Raw genomic sequence first — 23,764 nt, 5'->3', positions numbered from 1 at the left:
AGAAACATTTTGGTAAATTGGTTTCTTTCCAAACAAATCAAAACATATTTCAAGTTATTTCAGTTGGCTCAAAGTCTGTTAAAGAAATAATACAATTCAATATACTTAAAGATGCACTATTACTCCCAAATAAGATTTACCATATTTAATACAATTGTTTTAATTTACCAAAAAGGATTAATAAATGTTAAAAAATGGTTCTTATGAAGGATACTGTGTTTAATTTGAAAGAAAGGTGCAGAAAACACAGTATTTCTACCTTATGAGACGATAGTAGATCATATTAAATCTCTTAGCATTCACCAATCATTTAATATTTTGCCTTTTCAGCTATTAAATTCACGGCTGCCATCTTGTTATCAGTAATTATTTTTTTTTTCATAAATGCAATATTTAGTAAGCAGTTAAAGGTGTAACATATACTCGACTTTAAATAAAGATTCTTATATCGTATATCTTGTAAATTGTATGTTTTATGAACAAACGTCATTCCATGTGATACTTCTTATTACAAGGAGGTTGTGTAGTGGGGATATTAAACACATCCGGTGATAGCTCTAGATAACATCGAGAAGTTATGTAATAAGGCATGTGGAAATTTATATTTAGTTCCGAAAAAAGCAAAAAGAAAAAAGGTGTATATGTTGTAAAATTCAATCAATGTGTTTAGATGAAGAAATTCACCAACATTGAACTTGTTAACATTGTTACCGTGCTAACACCGGTGACTTGAAGGGATCAGGCGTCAATTACTATATATGTATACCCTCACTTTTCTCTACCTTGATGGGCATTCAATCAGTCTATAATATTATTACAGACTATTCAGGGACACATTCTTAGTCAAACTAGTACCAAAAATCCCAAAGCTCTGGTCCACCAGGCCGGTCTGGTAAAATTAAAATGCGATTGGTCAATTTTTCAATTGACAAAGAACATAAAATGCAAAGAAGAAATGTTTTTGGTCTGGTAACTCTTGACTGGTCTTACCCAAATGTTTCCAGTAAGGACATTTAAGAAGCTCTTCTCGTATCCTTGCAGGAACAGGTTTCAAATCGGGAAATGGATTTGAGTGTTATATGTACTATAAGGCTACAGCTGCTCACATAAAATTATAACAAACTACATACCTTTACTTCGATATACCTTTTTAACTACGGAGTTAGAAAGAAAAAAACAGAAATGAAAGATTTAAAAATTTATTCAACAGATGTTTTGTGTTTGTGTTTATTCAAATCATATTACAATAAAATGGTCAACGATAAAGAAGATATCATGGCACGAAACATGCCCTTATTTATCACAGTTCGTAATAACGTACTAGCAATATATCAAAAGTTATCGGCCTCTTAGCTTTTTGCATAAATATTGGCGAGAACTGTTCACTCTGTTCACATCAATGATTGGCCTTGACCTAGAAATCAACATTATCCGATTTTTACACATAACTATCGCAGAAACCTGACCTGAAAGTCACCAAAAATGTCTATAAACAAAAAAAAAACATACAAATTGCACGCAAACGCTCGTCTGCTGTTGTTGTTTTTCAACAACTAACAACACACATATTGAAAAAAGTTCACCACATGAAATTCACAAGAAAAATGACCTAACATAAAAAGGTAAGACCAATTGATATTTTGTGGGCATAATGAAACACTGCTTTACCATGTCGGGGTCTAATGTGGGAATGTGTCGCACTACCTGTAACGCAAAGTCCAGGATCTACCCATGATTTTTTAAAGATATTAATATATATCCCACATACTTACTGTTCCTTCCACTAAGGACATCATTATTATATATTAGTATTTATATAAGCAGTTATAGATTAGAAATGTATAGTATTGTATAAAGTACTTATATTACAAATAAACAATACAAATTCAGTCTAAAACTCAGTATGATGTTTTAATATATGTTTACCCTCTAGCAAAGAACGCTATCTTACATTAGTCCCACAACCTATTTTAACTTTTATTCAGTGACATTAACTAATATAGACTTTTTTTGCTGTCCAATTTTTAGTTGTATTAAAATTTAATAGTCTTTCTTGTTGAAGAAGGCGGGCACAAAAGCTAGATGTTTAACATACGAGTGTATAGAAAAAATATGACCTAATAGTTATGTCTGTATACATTCAGAGTGAAGAACATAGACCTTTATAGTACAAGTTTGCATGTCAAACATAATTATAAAAAAAACTAGTTGAAAACAAACAAGGAAGTTTAAAAACATGTATTAAAAGTACTATTTTCCATAAAGTAATTACTGATTATTAATTCAAAACACGCACTCTGAATGTGACATTGCAACCACTTGTGAATGGAATGTTTAGTTTAATTAACTAAATGTTATAACAACCGTATATAAAATATAAATTTAACTGCAAATATGGAAGCCTTTATCTTATTAATATTTTACAAAAGCAAACCAAACAAGTTCTATGTGACATGTACTGCGATCAAATGGCTATTAAATACATTGTAATTGAATTGGTTGCAATTTCAGAGAAAACGCATTTCGAAGTATGATTTATTTTAGCTTTAATAATGGAACTCAAGGGTATTGACCCTAAAGATATTGAGAATTCGTCGGCTGATGCGACAATATACTGTTGCCCCTGTTAAAAAGCGGCGGTAGCGTTCATGTTAAAGGCTTCTGTATCAACTGCAAAGAATATCTCTGCTCAAGCTGTATCAAAATAATCCATAAACATCCTTAGGTCACCCAAGACCCATGTTGTACTCAGTGGTTATTCATAAGGACAGAAGATCAAGAAGGTAGATGTGGATACCATAATAAATGTAAGGATTGTTTTCAGTCACCTACAAAACAAAATTAAGTAATAATGATTATAACTTTATTTGGGATGCGTTGAATATAACTGAATATATTATTAGACTGTAAAGTTGTGGTATTTTTGGTTTATCCGTTCTAATTTTGCATTGCGATATGTAGTATGGGATGTGTACTTAGCGTAATATACATCTAAATATTTATTTATAAATTTAGTAAGGTAGTTATAACAAAATAATGTTTTAGTAAGATTACATGGTAAGATGAGGATATCTACTTTGCGACGCAAAAGCTGATTTAATTGGTATTAGACAGAAATGCTATTCTGAGAATTCAATATGTGGAAATACTATAGCGTCAAACAGAACTATTCATGACGGGCCTGCTATACAGAGTTCCAATTCTGAAGATGATTTTTCATTAACAGATACACAAAGGTGTGAAGGACTGAGGTAACCTGTCAAATAAAATTAATAGATCCAAGTGAAGAAGGTTACAATGACATTGATCTTGATGAAACTTACAAACCAAGCAAGGATCATTTTACTTCCACTGATACAGAAAATGGGACTGTATTAGGAAACAATAAACAGAAAACAGAGGTTTTAGCAAGGAAAATCATGGAAGAAAATTCCGAAACATATCAAGATCTAGCAAATGGAAACTCGAATAAAACATAGCGGGAAAGAACACAGAGAAATGTCCATTATTATAAAAACTAATGTACAGAGTAACACTCTTACAGAATAAGAGATGCAAACAAACAATAAAATTAATAATTAGAGTCATTCGGAAAGAGGCTCGCTTATTAACAAATTTCAGGAAATCGTTTAATAAAATCTTGTTTTAAATGACAACTCGTGTCAGATCCTTTATAGCTTACCTTTACTATACTGTTATCTTATCATCTGCCTTACATAATGCATTTTTTATTATTTGATATATTCTATTGGAGGGCGTTTAATTTATCTCCAACTTTGTTTCGGTCATGTATATTGTTAGTTTATAACGACATACGTCATATAATTTGAATAAATGACATTTTTTTTTTCAATTTCCATCCTGGTTTGTCAATTACTCGAAACAAATGAACTCAACTTATACTTTTAAGAGAGTACTCATAAAGTTACATACAGTGCAAACAGTGAGAAGTTAGTGTATATAAAGACCAGTAGACCCCTTCAGGGTCGAGCATGCTTTTCTCTGAAGGGATCTGCTGGTCTTGTTTAACGTCGCACGATACAATACGAAATGTTCATTGATCTTTAATATTGCAACATTTGGTACAATATGTCAAATATAAGTGATTATATTTCTAGTATTATAGTATAGTAAACGTTATAATAATTCATTTATGGTGCAATAATGAAGTGAACTACATACATTATATATGTATATTACAAAGAACAAGGCTATTTATCATGATTAGTAATTCCAGTTCAGTGAAAAACCACTTACGTTTATCATAATTATTACACATGTAAACAATTTTGCATTGTACACTGATTATATGTATACACAAGATAGTGTTCATTGATTTCCGCACAAAAATTATACATGAAGCTTATACATGTACCGTAAATAGTTCTGCTACAAACGGAAAGCATTTTCCAGTATGAAAAATATACATTTACAGCTTTAGACATATACCAGAACATCTCCCTCTTTTAAAAGATAACAAATCATGCATAATTAATAAAACATAAATATTCTGTGTCTTCAATAATATATATATATACTTCTATATATATTTACTGTAGTGTTCTGATCACAAAATTATGTCCACGAAAATGTATAAGCTCACATGTGTGTTCAGTGTCATTATCAAGACTCACATCAAACAAAGTTTATCATAGAAACATGATCAAAAGGAAAATTGACGAATGTTTTGAAGGTTTGCCAGGCATCGTAGCTATTGTTGATGGTATTTTGGTTTTTGGAAAGACCGAACAGGAGCATGATGCAAATATGAGATTGGTCATGAATAGGTCAAGAGAAATGGGAATCAAGTTTAACCAAGATAAGCTTCATGTTAGTGTTAGTGAAGTTTCATATTTTGGTCATGTTTTAACATGTGATGGTCTAAAAGCAGACAAATCGAAAATATCTGCTTTAGCAGAAATGAGCTCTCCACAAAGCCAAGCTGAGTTAGAAACAATTTTGGGTATGGTCAATATTTATCGAAGTTTGCGCCAAACTTGACAACAGTCACAAGCCCTTTAAGGCAGCTTTGTGCGAAGAATGTTCACTTCCATTGGGAAAAGGAACATGACGAAGCTTTTCAAAAGGTCAAGGACATGATGACAAGTTCTCTTGTACAAAATGAACGTCCAGCATACGCGTCAAAAACAGTGACGAAAAGGGAGCAAAACTATGCTCATATTGAAAAGGAAATGTATTCCATTTGGTTTGGTTGTCGTATATTTGAGCAATATATCTACGGCAGAGAGGTCATAGTTCAAAATGATCATCTCCCATTGGTTTCTATCATAACATTTTACCAGGCCCCTGCTAGGTTACAACGAATGATGTTACAACTGCAAAGGTATAACACCAAATTAGAGTTTAAGAACGGAAAGAATGTACCGTTGGCTGATACTCTAAGTAGAAAATCCGTAAGGGACACTTTACCTAGTTACTCGGAAGCTATGGACCCCCAAGTGCATTTGGTCATACAAACTTACCTATAACTGATAGGAAGTTAAATGAGATAAGAAGGGAAACAAAACTATACAAAGGTCTTAGCGTCCTAAGAGATACAATAATGGTTGGTTGGCCTAACAAAAAAAGCAAATTGTCCAGAAGAGGTTACAGAGTGCTGAAATTTCAGAGATGTTCCTGTACTGAGTTTATTATAGCGACTGAATACATATGGCCACGGACCTATAAACCGTGGGTTGGCAACTCTCGTCTGTGTTAATGCGATTAGCTCAAACCCACGCGTGCAGTGCAATTTCATTCCGAGATCTTACCGTGTGGTCGTTTTCGAGACGTCCGACATCGGCCGAATATATACATGAAGGAAAACATTAATTAAAACTAAATATAAATTTAATCAGGAACATATTAGGTCCTGATTAATACTTCGATAATTAGAGAAAATACAATAACGACAAACTACAAACATATTACATGCGACATGTCGATCGGTGTTAAAAAAATTTATCAGCAGAGCTGGCAGAAATAACCGTAGATCGCCGTTAATCACCGATCGGAATTTTCCGATATCTGCCGAGCGCGTGCTAAGGATTGTGGATAAATTATTAATTCTTATCGTTTCACCGATATCGGGCAGTTGCCAATCGATGGTTTATAGGTGCGTGATATGGCTATAGGTGGAGTATATATCTCTGAGCATGCAGATCATATTACATTTACAGCTTTAGACATATACCAGAATTTTGAATGGAAAGATTTAGTCTAACAATCTTTTTTTTCAGTGAAATAATTACATAATATCGATTCAAAGACACGCACACTTAAAGTGATATCGATACCATTTGTAAATAGGAAGTTTTAGTTTAACAACATCATATAAAATAAGAATTTAACTGTAAATATAATGATGGAAACAATTCAGGTAAATGCAATTTCTTATTAGAAATTTAGAAAAACAAGGTCTATAAAATCAATGTTAATCTAATTTATGAGTGATACTACATTTTGTATTTCATTCTGTTTTTTAACGTTAACTAATGCGAGGGGTTTATGTATATGTATGTGTATTTCAATATATAAGTTCTATATAAATATCAATGTCCATAGCAAAAACTTACATCATCTAAAATAAAATGGCTGTATTGTATAATTTAATTGGATGCGTATTTAGCTTTATTGCGTATCATTCGGAACTCCTCGGCCATTTTATCGAAAACAACCACCTCGGATGTATTTGGACGGTTCACATGCTCAGAAATTGGTATGTTTAAGTGCGCTGCAAGTAGATCGCGTATAGTAATTTAATTTTGCAGTTAAAGTTAATGACTTAACCAGGGGTAATTAATTTAAGTAGCAGGGAATATCCCAAAAGTAGGCGGGGGGGGGGGGGTCTGGGTGTTCTTCCCCAGTTAGGGTCAAGGGGGCAACGCCCCTTGTGGGAGGAATTTTAGCCTTTTTTAACCACAATTTCTAGTCTTCTGGTGCATGTTTATTTTGTTACAGGGAACCTTAACATAAATATACTTGAATATATAATAACCCTCCCAGTTAGGGCTGTCTAAATCAAATTACTGTCAAATTCAGATTCAGGATATTATTATAACATTCCAGACCACATGCCTTGCCATTTGCTAGCAATTCCCTCCTAACAATATATGTAATTTCTTCTCTACCAATCATACTTTCAGCCACTGAATCACTCTGAACCTCTGAAAATTAAACATCTAACTTCATTTTCTGTGGTTCTAGATATTCGTGTGCAGCTAACTTATTCCGTTTTAACAACCAAAAGAAATAACTGGACACTTTGTGACGTTTAAAGCGCACGATATTTCACCAAAGGTTCAAATTCAAAATAATGGATTATTTTTATCAGTGACACCACTGCAAGCTTGTTTCATTTTGTTCACACCCGGGTCAAACGAGTATACAAAAAGGACTGTTGCGTACAGTACGGTTAAGACCAAACTTGACAGTTAGTGAACTTCTTGTTCACTATCAGTTCACCATCAGTGCACTTCGTAGTGCACTAGGGTAAGACAAGGGGAAGACTAGGGAAAGACTAAATGCAGACAAGGGGCTGACCAGATAAGGTTTATTCAGTCTATAATAAAGGCTATCTTTACAGTGAAACTTAGAATGATGGGTGTAGTTTAAACAGATGTTTTAATGTTAATTAATTTATAGAGAATACTTATAATCCATTTGGATCTTTCATGTAAATGATATAGATTTATTGAATTAAAAAACTGATGTTTTGTATAAAAGAAATTGTCAAACAAAGATATTTAAATGTTTTTGTTTTGTTTTCTTTATTAATATGCATTGCATTATTTTGATATTAATTGATAGGTATAGTGATATAACTTTGGTTCTGGGTTAAAGGGTTTCATCTTCAAACACTTATTGAACATAATGATGAAATGAATTCATAAGCCTTTATTTTAACAATAACAATACATTTTACAAGGATATAATGAAGTTGTTCGTTATTTAAAATAGGTAATCCTCAAGGTTCATACCTTATTGTTCCAAGCTCAAACTGTGAAATTGTTGTGCCATTGTTGATTCATTCAAAGGTTATAAAAAACAAGATTTTCTTCCATCTATTCTAAAACTTATAATTTTATGTTTATTTTTGTTTAATAAATGTATTGTGATTTAAGGTGACAGCCTAACAGCAATCATTATCAAATAAGTACAACATTAATTATTATAGTACATTTTCTAAATTGTACCAAGATTTATTGATTGCATTTCTAATTTGAAACACATAATAGATAAACATATATTTTAGAAGTTTTGTATAATTGGTTCTGCTGCTTCATTATTAAATGAAATACTATCCATTGAAGGCTACACTTAGCCTTCTTTAAGCACCCCCCCCCCCCATAGTACACAATTCTGTTTATTGATCTTTATCTTTATTGCCTTCTGCTGTCTTTTAAATCTCAGATCTGTCAGTGTTTGACTTACCGTTTCATTTTGATAACTTTTTAAATCATATTAAAAGCATTATAACAATGCTTTAGAGTAAGAATAAGAGTAATGTTAGTTATTATTAATAATATCCCATTTATATGATTTATATCCTACAACATAAATGTAATGTTACTTTATTTGTTTATTATTTACTTCTCATCAGTCAAATTAATACATTGGCTATGCACATATTGTTTATGCAAGAATTGGTTGTGTGTTAATAGGACAATGCTATTTTCTACTCTAAATGGTGTCACCTCCAAATGGCCCCGAGCCAATAAACAAATACACAGGAAATTGGCCCCTGCAATGACACTAGTGCAATAAACAAGGGATACACAGCAGAGAATTAACATGACAATCTTCTTAAAACTAGGCAACTCAATATTTTCTTACAAATTTGGTTTTAGAGAAGAGATGTTAACAACATATGTTTTTATAAAAGATGGAAAATAGTTTATATTTATTAATTATATTTTGTAATTGCATTATAAATTAAAAAAAAAAAACTATTTCTTTAGGACACTTTTCATCATTTGTTAATCAAATTGTTAAAAGTAGAGATATTTAATTTTAACCATGCATAACATGTATTTTAACATCAAATAGTAAGTTTAATAGAACTCATATTCATTGTAATGCCTGGTTAATGATTGGATGCATAGGATAATTCCCTTTTTTGTCATTTTTAAGTTATCACAGCAGGGTCCCTGATACTTCCTGTGTATTGTTTATTGTCCCGACCTATTGGGGCTAACATTGTTACAATGGGTAATCTCATTACAAAAGTATGAATAAGCATTTTATCATTTTCTAAACATTCAAAATTAATGCCTGGTTAGTGGGCCATTTGGTAGGATAATTCCCGTTAGTGCTCTTTTTATATATAAAGATAAATAGATACATTCAGTATCAAATGCTCAAACTAGGCTTTTAAGATGTTTATTTATGAAAAGTAATGAAATTAATCGTGAATATAGTTACGTAACATCTATACAGGAAAGTTACAGACAATTGCAATATCATCTAGATTAGTATTTATAAACTTTTTGATGAAGTTATAATGTAATGCATATATGAAAAATCTGTTTCTGAAGAAATAGCCTGAGCTTCTATTTTTAAATCTAATTAAGGCAAGGTATTTTTTTTTCAACACTGCATGCATTTTTTTTTCTACTTTTAAATTACAATTACCTTTTTTATCATAAGCATTGGTTTTGCATTCACTGTTTGAATATATAATAGTGCTGTTCACTTATTTACTAAGGATTCAGAATTATTACTTTGTAATCACTAATTGACTTTAATTAAATGTCTGAATTACCAAAACAAATGTTTGGATGTTACAATAGTATCACAATTATATTGATAACACCCCTATTTTCAAATATTGGCTTACAAAGAATATTTATTGGATTTAATTAAGAAATGTTTTATTCTTATTTCACCTACATTAGAATTAAAAAGTTGACAAATATGACCAGTAAATGCTGGGTAGAAACCCATTGTCTTGAGTTACTGGCCCATTAAATGATGATCATCATAAAGTCATCAATAAATGCAGTTTACTAAAATGTTTTATCACAAGTTAATCTGCTAGAGGAAATGATCTTATCAGTTAAATTAAATCAATATAGTAAGGCCAATCTGAGTGGACCAGGAAAATCTATACTGGCTTATCTAATAAACTACAGACTACATTAGTTTATCCTTAGTGCACAAATTGTTCACTACTAGTGCACTCCTAGTGAACAAGAGTGTAAAGTTTGGTCTTAACAGTATTGTAAATGGTAATAGGACTAACAGAAGGCCAGACACGCTCATGTTGCAAACTTGAAAAAATAATATTTGTTCAACCTCCATTGCTTCGCAAATCATTATAACTTGAAAAGGGGGATGCGACTAATGAGGTCATGTATCGAGCTAATGCTGTATTGTAGTCCGAACGCGCGGAAATAAAAATAAACAATACCAACAATCGGGGTTTTAAACGGATGTAAACATAAAAACATGACAAAAAATAACAGATTTTATTTTTGTTGATGTGGGGAAAATAGCCGGTTGTTCAAGACTCAGACGCAAGTCACATAATCAAAAATCGGCCTATTTATATGTGTATTAAGATATGTTATTATAGTATATAGCCCATATAGAACATTTAAAAAAGTTTGTGTCAAGTACCTGTGGTTGAAGATGCTCGAGTAACCGGGTTATTTTACCGGCTTCCGGCCCATTTCTCAAGCGCTGTTTACCAACTAGTATTTTTTAATAGATGTCGTTCAGTTACTACAGATCGAAAGCAAAGAAAAATGAGCTAATATTTATAAAAATAATGGATTTAAAGATTAAATGTTACCACGAATCGTGGGGTGGTGCTAAAAGCCGGTACCCGGTATCCGGTATCGCCCGGTACCCGGTATCACTTTTCGATACCGGATTAAGTGCTACCGTTATGTTATCAGATGACTAATCTCATTATGACAAAGCCGCTTTTATTGCCTATTGAAGGTATCATTATCGGATAAAGATCGCTGTTGTTGGCGGTATGCTTCAAAGCTTGTGTTTCTATATGTTGTAAACCCGACTTTATAAATAAATATAACTTGACTTGACTTGACTTGACTTTTGGTTTGTAAAATAGTTTGAGTTATAAAGCAATAGCTGCTTTTGCGGAGTGCAAAATAATACCAAAACACTAATTAATTTATTTAAAAATGCATATATCTTTGAATTCAAAGACATGAATAACGCCTATTTATATATATTAATGAGTGCAAAATGCATTTTCCCCCAATGTTATAATTTAACACACAAGTTCAAAGTTATTCAAACAACCATTTCAAATTGTTTTCTATCTTATATTTTTGAATTACAAGAAAGGCAAACTAGCAAAAATAACAAAAACTAGCGAACACCTTTCACAAAATGCATAGGTAATTACACATACCAAGAAGTGCATTGCCTGATTGCGCATTTTCAATTATTGTTATAAGATATTCTGTTACAATTATATATACAATTACATGATTTACACAATATTTCATTTCTTGGTGTATTTGTATATATATATATCTTCCTGTTAAGAGAGTAATTTTTGTGTCGAAAACAAGGCATGTTGTGAAGTAAGTTTTCAGAAACTTTGCATTTTTGAATGAGTCCACAATTGACATAGGGTTGAAGGCAACAATAAGATACATCAATAAGCCCTTTGATAATGTTTTATTACATGTTATTTCATGGGTCAGTTGAATCGATTACTTTAGAGCCCGTAAACGTCAAATCATAATTGTGTATTTATTATAATACTTATTTGTTTTTAACTCTGACTAATTTGATATATATATAAGTCAGACAATGAGATTATCTACTCTGAAAGTGTCAACTTTAAAAGGCCCAGTACCAATAAACAGATACACAGGAAAATGACCCCATGCTGTGAGAAAAGTGCAATAAACAAAGGGATGCTTAGCAGGGAGTTATCATGCCGCTCATGCCTGAAGTTAAAATATTATAATACACTAGCAAAAATATTTTAAAGACGTGTAGACAACAATATTGAAATTTTCTTTTATACGATTTTGCATACATATAAGACCTAAAACACTTCATTAAACTTACCGAGAAACACGGTGCCTAATGAAATAAGCAAGCCGGTGTTTTAATAACAACACGTACACACTGGGTTGTTAATTAAAATGAATTATTTCTTTCCATATCTATTCCACAAATGTTACATTACGTTTGGTAATATTTGTATAATATTAATATAAAGACAATAAAAAAATGCATTAGAAGGCGTCTTTCGGCAACTTTCATGATTCTTTCGGTATAGTAATGTTATCCATCTTTCGGTTAATAATCGTATTTCGGTAAGTCCAGTATCCGCGTATTTGTTGCAACTTGCAAGTGTTAAGCGAAATAGAGCAGAATTTAAAACCGAAACTGAGAGGTTTTTATGCATTAATTATATACTTTAGGCTAATTTAGCCTAATTCTATAAACATAACGTATCTGACTACCTGTTTAATTATTATAGTAGTTCCCATTTCAGGATTAAGTTAAACAAGAAGGCCATGATGGCCCTAAATCGCTCACCTGAGTCAATATAGCTTGTTTCTCAAAGAATATTGAACAAGAGCTGTCACAGTATGTGACGAATGCCCCCAAATGTGACCTATGAACAAGTACATGAAAAGTTGATCTTGCCTTTACGTGTCAAATACATATGGCAAGTTATTATAAATTGCCTTTGAAATACCACCCATACTTGACAACTTACACTCTTATGTCCTCATATTCAGCATTCCATTGTGAATAAACACTTAGTGTATCTTTCACCTTAGAGGTAGGGACATGGGTCTTGCTCGTGACCTGCCGTCTTGGTATGTTAAACACATGTGGCAAGTCATTTTAAAATCTGTCCATACAAGAGAAAGTTATAGCCTGGACACGACAACCTATGCACGCACTCTTTGTCCTTATATTTGCAGCATTCCATTGTGAATAATACATACTGTGAACTTGACCTTAGATGTAGGGACACGGGTCTTGCACACTACACGTTGTCTTGATATGTGGCAAGTCATTATAAATTATGTCCATACAAGAGAAAGTTACAGCCGGGACATGACAACTTATACTCTATGTTCTTATATGCAGCATTCCATTGTGAATAAACACAAAGCGTGACCTTGACCTTAGAGGTAAGGACATGGGTCTTGCACATGACACGTCGTCTTGGTATGTCGAACACATGTGGCAAGTTATATATACACTAGTCATTGAGCCAGACACACGGAAGGACTGACGGACGGACGGACTGACAGACGGACGGACGGACAATGTGATTTTAATAAGCCCACCTTCAGGGGCATAAAAACATACTGGTCAAACATGTTGCCTGGATAATCACTGACAGGACTTGTCATGGTTGCTTGCACACTGACAGGACTTGTCACAGTTTCCTGCACACTGATAGGACTTGGTGATTGACTGCACACTGACAGGATTTTGTTCAGTTGCCTGTGCACCACACTGACAGGACTTGATGATTGACTGCACACTGACAGCACTTGGTACAGATACTTGCCTACTGACAGGACTTTTTCAGTTGCCTGCACACTGACAGGACTTTGTTCAATTGCCTGCATAGTGACAGGACTTTGTTCAATTGTCTGCACACTGACAAAACTATGTTAAATTGCTTGCACACTGAAAGAACTTTTAGTATGGATACACAAACCACAAACAGTGCACCATCCAATAAAATCAATAAACTGCCTTAAGCTCTAAAAATCAAACTTCAGATCACATTCTAATCCTTCAATTCATATTATCACAATTGCCCAACTAGGACAACATCACATTCCTTCTACTGTGTTATTGTTATTGTTGTTGAGTTTATAAAGGTCTGTCCGCGCCCTATAATGGCTGCATTATGGCTTGACCCCGTCACATCCCCAAGTGTGACTAAAACATAATTTTAAAGCCTTCTTCTGTTAATATTTGTATTTTCTTTATATACATTATAATTGAATAACACTATCCACACAGAAGATAAGATTGTAGCTTTTGCATGAACAATAATCTACATGAAGTTCAATGGAAAAGTCTGATTATTAAATTTATTATTAAGTAAAAATGAAATTTCTTCTAAAGAATAAAATGTATTATAATTATATGATTTATGAACCTAAAAAAAGAACCATAATTACCTCAGAAGTGACTATGTTGGAGACTTAATAAAATTTAAAATATTGTTGCTAATAATGGAAAATAGTGGAATCTCCAACAAAAATGGAGACCATATAGCAAGACTTGCTGCCCTTGCTTCATGAGTAAACTTTACATAACTATCAGATTTTAACAAAATGTACTTAAAATAATGAACTTGTAACCCACGGGGTGAGGCCAATTTTTCTCCAGGGGCATAATTTGAATAAACATGGTAGATAACCAATCGACAATGTTACACACCAAATATTTAAGCACTAGGTTTCATAGTATTTGCCAAAAAAAGTTTTGTAATTTTTCCTTTAGGTTGCAATTGCAACCAGAGTTCTGCATGGAATTAATTTCTTTTAACAATTTTGAAAAAGCACCAACCAAGGATCATTCCTATGAAGTTTTATTAAAATTGTCCAAGGGCTTTATGAGAAGATGATGATTATAACCAATTGTTGACACTTTTCGTTTAGTTTGCCATGGCAACCAGAGTTCTGCATGGAATTTATTTCTTTGATCAAATTTGAAAAAGCACCAACTAAGGATCATTCTTATGAAGTTACATTAAAATTGTCCAAGGGGTTTAGGAGAAGATGATGATTACAACCAATTGTTGACATTTCCTTTAGGTTGCCATGGCAACCAGAGTTCTGCATGGAATTCATTTCTTTGAACAAATTTGAAAAAGCACCAATCAAGGATCATTCCTATGAAGTTTCATCAAAATTGTCCAAGCGCTTTAGGAGAAGAAGATGATTATAACCAGTTGTTGACACTTTTCCTTTAGGTTGCCATGGCAACCAGAGTTCGGCATGGAATTCATTTCTTTGAAAAATATGAAAAAGCACCAACCAAGGATCATAACTATGAAGTTTCATCAAAATTGTCCAAGTGGTTTAGGATAAGAAGATGATTATAGCCAATTGTTGACGCCGAACGACAGACGACGAACGACAGACGACAGACGACGGACATAGACCGATCACAATAGCTCACCTTGAGCACTTTGTTCTCAGGTGAGCTAAAAATATAGAACCTGTTTGATGTCACTGACTTCTGAATTTTACCAAGAGAACATTGTTCTTCAAAATAAAAGTGGTTACAAAAGGATTTTGCGTAGTTATTTTGAAACCTTTTCTTCCAAAAAATATGCACACTTAATGTAGAATGAACTTAAAGATTAAGAGGATTATGAATACTCACTAAATGTTTGTGTTTCTTGGATTTCTCAGCTTCGCATCAGCATTGAACAAAATGATTAGCCATTCCAGAAACTTAAGACCTTTGCGAACAGTCTGGGATATGAAACTTACTGTTGGCAGACATAGACCAGATAGGTGCTTTATACCTCTCGACATATGCAGTACTATTATATAAGAAACCTCTTGGGTTTGGAAAATAATCTCAGTTTGGTACATGGGCTCATATGCAGTTTTAGATAGTTTTGTTCTGGAGTCTGGAAAACAGTCTCATAAGATATGGGGGCTCACATGCAGATTTTTAGATAGTTTTGTTCTGGAGTCTGGAAAACAGTCTCATAAGATATGGGGGCTCATATGCAGATTTTTAAACAGTTATGTTCTGGAGCCTGGAAAACAGTCTCATTAGATATGTGGGCTCATACGCAGTTATGTTCTGGAGTCTGGAAGACAGTCTGACAAGATATGGGGGCTCATACGCAGTTATGTTCTGGAGTCTGGAAGACAGTCTGACAAGATATGGGGGCTCATACGCAGTTATGTTCTGGAGTCTGGAAGACAGTCTGTCAAGATATTGGGGCTCATACGCAGTTATGTTCTGGAGTCTGGAAAACAGTCTCACAAGATATGGGGGCTCAAATGCAGTTATGTTCTGGAGTCTGGAAGACAGTCTGACAAGATATGGGGGTTCATACGCAGTTATGTTCTGGAGTCTGGAAAACAGTCTCATAAGATATGGGGGCTCAAATGCAGTTTTAGACAGTTACATTCTGGAGTCTGGAAAACAGTCTCATAAGATATTGGGGCCAATATGCAGATTTTTAGACAGTTACGTTTTGGAGTCTGGATAACAGTCTCACAAGATATGCATGGGGCTCATATGCAGTTTTAGATAGTTATGTTCTGGAGTCTGAAAAACAGTCTCACAAGAAATGGGGGCCAATATGGAATTTTTAGACAGTTACGTTCTGGAGTCTGGAAAACAGTCTCATAAGATATTTGGGCCCATATGCAGATTTTTAGACAGTTACGTTCTGAAGTCTGGAAAACAGTCTCATTAGATATGGGGGCTCATATGCAGATTTTAAGACAGTTATGTTCTGGAATCTGGAAAACAGTCTCATAAGATATTGGGGCCAATATGCAGATTTTTAGACAGTTACGTTCTGGAGTCTGGAAAACAGTCTCATAAGATATTGGGGCCAATATGCAGATTTTTAGACAGTTATGTTCTGGAATCTGGAAAACAGTCTCATAAGATATTGGGGCCAATATGCAGATTTTTAGACAGTTATGTTCTGGAGTCTGGAAAACAGTCTCATTAGATATGTGGGCTCATATGCAGATTTTAAGACAGTAATGTTCTGGAGTCTGGAAAATAGCCTCATAAGATATAGGAGTTCATATGTAGATTTTCAGATAGTTATGTTCTGGAGTCTGGAAAATGGCCTCATAAGATAAAAAGGTTCATATGTAGATTTTTAGAAAGTCACCTTCTGGAGTCTTGAAGGGGTTTCATATATGTAGATTTTTAGATCAGTCATGCTCTGGAGTCTGGAAAATAGTCTTATAAGATATATATAGGGGTTCATAGGTAGATTTTTATAGTTCTGTACTGAAGTTTAAAAAATGGCCTCATAAGATATGGGGCTTTGGGGAAACAGTCTCATAAAGGTACAGGGACTTATATCATGAGTTATGAGTTTGTTGGTAAATTTTGTGGAATGTTTTCTTATATATTTTCAGGACTAACAGTGTATATCCATGTACAAGCTGAATAAGACAAGGCAATGCAATTCTGAACAGATATATTGGACAGATAGAAGAGCATATAAATTGGTACGTTTTGAAGTATTGAATGACAGATTGAGAAGTATATTGGACGATTTGGTTATGTACTACATAGAGTTCTGAAAATATTGTCAGACAGATTGATGTGTGAGGCTGGATTTATTCTAAAGCACCAACATGTAGGGTTAATGGGTTATTCTGGCATCCGACATTTAGGGTTAAGGACTCTTTGTTGGCGCCACACTGAAGTGCGTGCCTGTTATGGAATGGGAATTTATTTGAGGTAGTGGAAGGAGCGGTTTTTAAGTTGGTTGACAGTTGGGTTTTACTGTTCATTTTATTATGATTATAAGGTATTTTATATGAAAAGCTCATAAAAACATTAAGCCAGTATTCATTAAACATCTTAAGTTCCTAACTTAGGTTGTATCCTTATTTTTGCATCTCACTGGTCATATGAAACAATTACTTGGTTATTTCTGAAATATATTATTTTCATTGACTTTAGAAATACCTGATATCAATGGTTTTGAAAATCAACCTTTTTAGGAATACAGGCCCTGCTTATGAGCTAATAATTTCTTAAAGAAGGAAAAAGCAAAATTATTAGCGTAATTAATTTGATAAATTATTTGGATTATACCTTGAATAATTTCTGCAGGTTTTACATGTAAATGGAGACCATAACACAGTTTAAAATTAAATACCAAACGGGCAAGCAAAACATTGAAAGGTGCAATTTAGTTTTGGACATATACACCTAGAAGTAATGGACCATACCACTGAATCATTTTGTAGTCCCTTTGTAATGTATACTGGTGGCCTTATTATACCATATTAGGGTAGGTGGAAAACTTTTTGGCAAATAGTCTTTACGCCCATATTTCTACACCCCTGCTTAACTCTTGGTAATCTTAATTATGTTTGCAATAATACACTTCACTGGAAATCAATTTAAACTTAGATAAAAAAAAATATAAGCTTAACTACTACATTTAATTAATAATATAATTCAAAATTTTAAGAACTGATTCTACTAATGTACCGGCATACATCCGAGGTTGTTTGCGATAAAATGGCCGAGGAGTTCCAAATGAGTGCATATTTGTATGATAAGTATGCTTTCTTTCAGCTTTTATGATGGAACTTCAGGGTATTGACCATTCAGATGATGTTGACAATTCGTCGGCTGATGACACAATGTACTGTAGCCCCTGTGAGAAAGGGGGCGGTCACATTGCTGCTAACAGCTTCTGTGACAACTGCGATGAATACCTCTGCTTAAGCTGTGTCAAAGTCCATAGAAATATGAAGGTTACCCAAGACCATGTTGTACTCAGTGGTGATTCCATGCCATATTTTCATTCTCCTAACAAGGCAGATGGTAAAAAAGGATTAACCGGATGTACGGAACAATGTCCGAGTCATTCCAATGAAATTATCAAGTTTTTCTGCTCCGAACACGATTCTCTTAATTGCAGAGACTGTATTGTTGTAGGTCATCAAACATGCAAAATTGACTATATACCAGACATTGCTGAAGGCTTTCGGCAGGGCAAGGACTTTGAAAGTCTAAATACCAACATTGCAAAAGTGGACCGCGACCTAGAAAACTGTGATAAATTGATTGAAACGTGCCTGAAGACTATTGAAGAAGAGGTAGCTGAAGAACTCAAACAAATACGAGAACACAGAGCAGAGGTAGTTGCATACTTCGACAAGAGAGAGAAAGAGCTGCTAGCCAAGGTGAATGATATCAAGAAAATCAATGATGAAAATGTTCAATATTTTAAAAAGAAATGCCAGGTTGCAAAAGATCAAATGAACGCAATCAAATCCAGTCTAGAATCACATGAAAATAACATTAGTCAGTTATTTGTTGTGGCTAAACAGTCCAAACGTCAGCTGGAGGAAATTCGAACAACGTTAGATGATATAAATACAAATATGTCAATTCAGACTTCCAAGTTTGTTAAGGACCACGAAACTACTGATCTGATGATGTCTCTTACAGCCCTAGGGACTATTGAGGAAAACAAGAAAATGCCACTACAAAAGCCAACAAAGAAAGGTATGTTTAATTGTTTTTTTAACTAGATATTTTTTTTAAGTTTAAAAGGAAATACTTCATCATACTTTACTTTGAATGACAGTCCTTTAAATAGGTTCACTATATTTGGATAAAGCACTTAGTTATAGGCCCTTGTGAAGCTTATTATTTATAAGTATGTGATTTTAAAATGACGCATCACAATAATTTGTAATATAGTAGTATGATACATGTATGTGATATATTCAGTTGTGATCCAGAAAGGTCATATATTTGGTAGAATGAGAGTAATGCAATACATGTACGTACATGACATGGTAACATTTGAATGCTAAGTACTAAGGTTTAAACATAAATAAAAGGAAATCATGTATTCATAGTAATTTAGCCGAAATTTAGTCGAAAAGATTTCCCTGTTTAAGAATGTTTTTGGCATCCATCATTTCAGATTACTGGCAATGATATACAATTGTGTGTTACTGTATTTCACAGGATTCCCATTCAAAAAGGACTCATCAGCTGAAATCTTAGCCAGGCAAGGTAAAATGTTCACCCCAAGCTGGCATAGTGGAATCACCTTTCTGTCAGACGACAAAATACTTGTTGTTGATTGTGGGTATGGATGTTCTTCTGTAAGACTTTTGAACACAAAGAGCAATAAAGTTGAATGTCAATTGAAACTAGCATACTTTCCATGGGAATCATGCCTTGTGACCCCGACCAAAGCAGCAGTAACTTTGCCTAGGCAAGCAACGATTCAATTTATAGAAATCAATGGAGATGAACTTACCATCCAGGGAGAATTAAAGCTAGATGGAGATTGCAGAGGAGTAGATTATCACGATAATATGTTGTATGTATGCTTCAAAAATGCTAAGAAAATTGAAGCCATGAGCCTTGCAGGAAGAATCATCCATAAAGTTGACAACAAATCAGTTGGAAACTATTTATTTATGGGTCCATTGAATGTAAGAATTATGAAAGAAAATTCGCCATGTCTCTTTGTTGTTGACAGAGACAGCCACACTGTAGTTAAGTTTAGTCTTAAGTTGGATGTTCTGGCTAAATATGAAGATCCAATTTTGAAATTTCCACACGGTCTAGATGTGGTAGGGAATGGTGAACTTGCTGTTTGCGGGAGAGATACCAACAATATTGTTCTCCTTGACACTGAAGCAGGTACGATGGAAACATTGCTTGGTACCATAGATGGATTAGATAAACCACTTAGTGTTTGCTTCTCCCGGAGTCAGCTGAAAATGTTCGTTGGAAGCCAGGTGAATAATCATATCAAGATATTTACATTTAAAGCTGTGTAGCTTTCCTCCGCAGAAGACACTTCAAAAGTGTTGTATTGTTAGACAAGATGTTATCAGTGTCTTGATTAATAAATGATTTGTGAATACTGAAAGTCCTCAAAGTATACAGTGTACATTTTTATTAACGAATTAACAGATTTTTTTAAAAATGTGAAGAAAATGGAAGTTGCCAATCATAGTCTTACATGGGATGTTTCGGCCACACATCAAAAGTCTTCACTTATGTTATCATTTTCAACCTTGTATGTTATAAGGGACTTGCCATTTGCGTTAAATGCGTTAACAGTACTGTTCTCCTCGAGACTGTAACACTGTTTGATGCAGAGGATGGATAAGACAAACTACTTATTTGGAGCCTGCTTCCCCCAGAGTTAGTCGAAAATTAATTGACATGTTATACGGGATTCTTCCAATCCCTTTGAAGGATTTGCCATATCAAAAATCATAAAAAAAAATCCGTCAACGTACAATTATTTGGACTACCCCCAGAGTCAGCAGAAAATGTTCGTTGGATGCAAGGGACATAATTTTTTATAGTGATATAAAGATTATCCAATTTTATTGACAAAGGGGTAGTGGTGATGCCTGTGTGGTCTGTGTTCTGTAATTGTGCTATATATGTTTGTGTCGTTTGGGCCTTACGTTGTGCCTCAGGGATGTGATTGACCTGGTAGCTGGAGGGCTGAAACCATTTCGGCCATGGGTTCTTGGGGCACTTTTGGGGTCAAAAGCACACTGCTGTAGAAGAAAAACTGGCTTTTTTGAAGCTCTTTTGAGGGTTCTTCTGACTTTAAATTTAAAGCAAACCGGGATATCAACTCTAACAACCAAAAGCACACTAATATCTTTTTTAATCAGCTAAAAAAACAAAACAAATCACATCCCTGTGCCTCTTAGTAAGCATGGTTGATATATGCAATTTTGACTACTGGGATTGTACCTTATTAGTTTTCATTAAATTACTGAAGCACAAAAGTATTTAGAAGAACCATTGGATGTCAGGAAAAACAGGTACATTTGTACCAGACACTTGTATGGTCGTCTTATACCACGAAAACAACAACAGCAACAACACGTTTTGGGTGTTAAACTGTATGCAAATGGTTTCGATTGTTGTTTTAAATAGTGTCGTTACTTTTTATTTTTAGAACTTTTATTCTAGATCAAAGGAAATCATCATACTTTACTTGATTGACATTATTTTTTGTTGTTGTTTTTTTTATGAGAGTTTGTATAAAATGTGCATACTTTGACTGTATTTAGAATTTCTGTATGTATTAATCACTAACCATTTAATAGTTTTCTTTTCTCACATGCACATTCAATTATCCAAATTGAACAGTAGACATGTGAAATTTTAATAACTTCAACTTAAGAAAACTTATTTAGTAAATACTAGTAGATAATAGATAAAATACGATGAACAGTAGAGCCCCATGTAGCGAACAACAACTCTCGTCGTTCTTTTTATTTCAAATGATATCTGTACTTTAGCAAGAGTTTTGGTCCGTATTCTGACAGTACCTGAAAAAAAACAGACTTATTAATATTTTTTAAATATTTGGCGTAAATTTTGTGTAAATATTTAACAAACTTTCTTTTTGTGTTTTTATTCAAGACTAAATAAAGAATCAGCTTATCGATGGCACCATTTAAAAATGCTGAACTTACATTTTTGTACTTTTTCAGGAGATACAAAAAACAATATAAAACGTCATATACAATGACATGTAGGTTCCGGTTTTTCTGCAACTTCTTCTAACCAGTAAACTCAATTTCTATTGGCTGTTAAGTCCGGTGTTTTCAGAAAAGGCGGCAAACAAAAATGTGATAATAAAAAGATGAAAACCCCGAAATAGCAAAAAATGTAGGTTCGGCTTTTTTAAATGGTGCCATGATGACGATAAATACTTTCTTGATCATCTTTTTTAATATATTGTATGACATGAACATCTAAGATATGAATAAATCATTTACCATTAGTTGTGTGGTCACTCACAGGTCATCATTATATCCCTACCTTTGGGTATAGGAAACACATTGTCACGTCCATCTGTTTGTACTTCCTGAGACATCGGGAGAAGTCTACCTTTCCCTTAAGCTCCATTTGTTTTTAGGTATTGACTTTACATCTTACACATATTGACAGTGTCGATTTGAAGTGCTGTGCATAAAACATTATTTTGTGTATGGTTAAGAGTTGTTGCCTTTTGATATTTTTTTTTCTTCTCTCTATCATTCCATGTTTTTGAGGTATTGACTTCAAACTTCATACACATATTGACTTTGCTGAGAAGAAGTGCTTCGCGAAAAAACAACAACATTAATTTTTCTTTGTTATTTTATAGTTATTGCCCTTTGATTATTTTTATACTAATTTTTTTACTTTTCTTCATAACTTCGTATGTTGTTGTCAAACTTGTTGTGGTATTGATTAATACTGCAACCTAACAGTCGACTCAATTAAAAACTGTCCTATGCTTATAAAAACTATAAAGAAAATATCATGCCTTATTTCACAGATGTTATAGTCCTTATTTCTATATAGTAGAACTTAGGACCATTAACCTAATTAATGCCTTCTCATTGACATAGGGCATTCAAGGAGCATACATCGCTCCCGGTGATACTTATTGCAAGATGGTGTAGTGTGAGTATTAATCACATCCAGTGATAGTTCTTGTTAACATTTAACAGTTCTGCAGTAAGACTCTGATCCGCCAGTCTAATCTGGTAAAATTTAAATGGGACTGATGAAGATTTTGGCAATTTTACTGTAGACAAAAACTATCACTGAATAAGATTATTTCCTCCCAACACCTCCCTAGTCTAAGGCAGTGAATAATTGAGAAATCTCACCTAAAATTGACAATGCTGTGGATAGAGTTATGGTTCTTGTACACTGCACTTTCATTCTTTTAAGTTTAATTAAATTGCATCCTATTCTCTGGACAAGAAGGAATAATAAACAAAAGCCAATAACTGGGTAATTTGCTTTAATAGAGTAATGATTCTTGTACACCACACTTCATCTTAATGTGTTTAACTATTGACAGTATTGTATGAACTTTTATTAGATTTCATCAGGTAGTTTTCAAGTTATGCTCCGGACAAGAAAAAGTAACAAAGGGCAATAATGCTGTAATTAGCAAAAATAGAGAAATGGTTCCTGTACAAAATACTTTCCTCTCATTATTTTCTATTGTTGTAGGAGTTTTATCAAACTCCATCCAGTAGTTTTC

General features: G+C 33.6%; 1 protein-coding gene across 1 annotated transcript; it reads left to right on the top strand.

Moving 5' to 3' along the window:
* Positions 1-6,093: 6,093 nt before the first annotated feature.
* On the top strand, positions 6,094-22,487 carry LOC128231923 (E3 ubiquitin-protein ligase TRIM71-like). Its single transcript, XM_052945176.1, has 3 exons — positions 6,094-6,115; positions 18,286-19,224; positions 19,696-22,487. The coding sequence occupies exons 2-3, from the start codon at positions 18,291-18,293 to the stop codon at positions 20,520-20,522; spliced, it is 1,761 nt and encodes a 586-aa protein (XP_052801136.1). The 5' UTR covers positions 6,094-6,115; positions 18,286-18,290; the 3' UTR covers positions 20,523-22,487.
* Positions 22,488-23,764: the final 1,277 nt, after the last annotated feature.

Source organism: Mya arenaria, chromosome 4 (genome assembly GCF_026914265.1).
Source record: "Mya arenaria isolate MELC-2E11 chromosome 4, ASM2691426v1".
NCBI classification, from domain to species: Eukaryota; Metazoa; Mollusca; class Bivalvia; order Myida; family Myidae; genus Mya; species Mya arenaria.
This window is presented reverse-complemented; position numbering and strand designations above follow the sequence as displayed.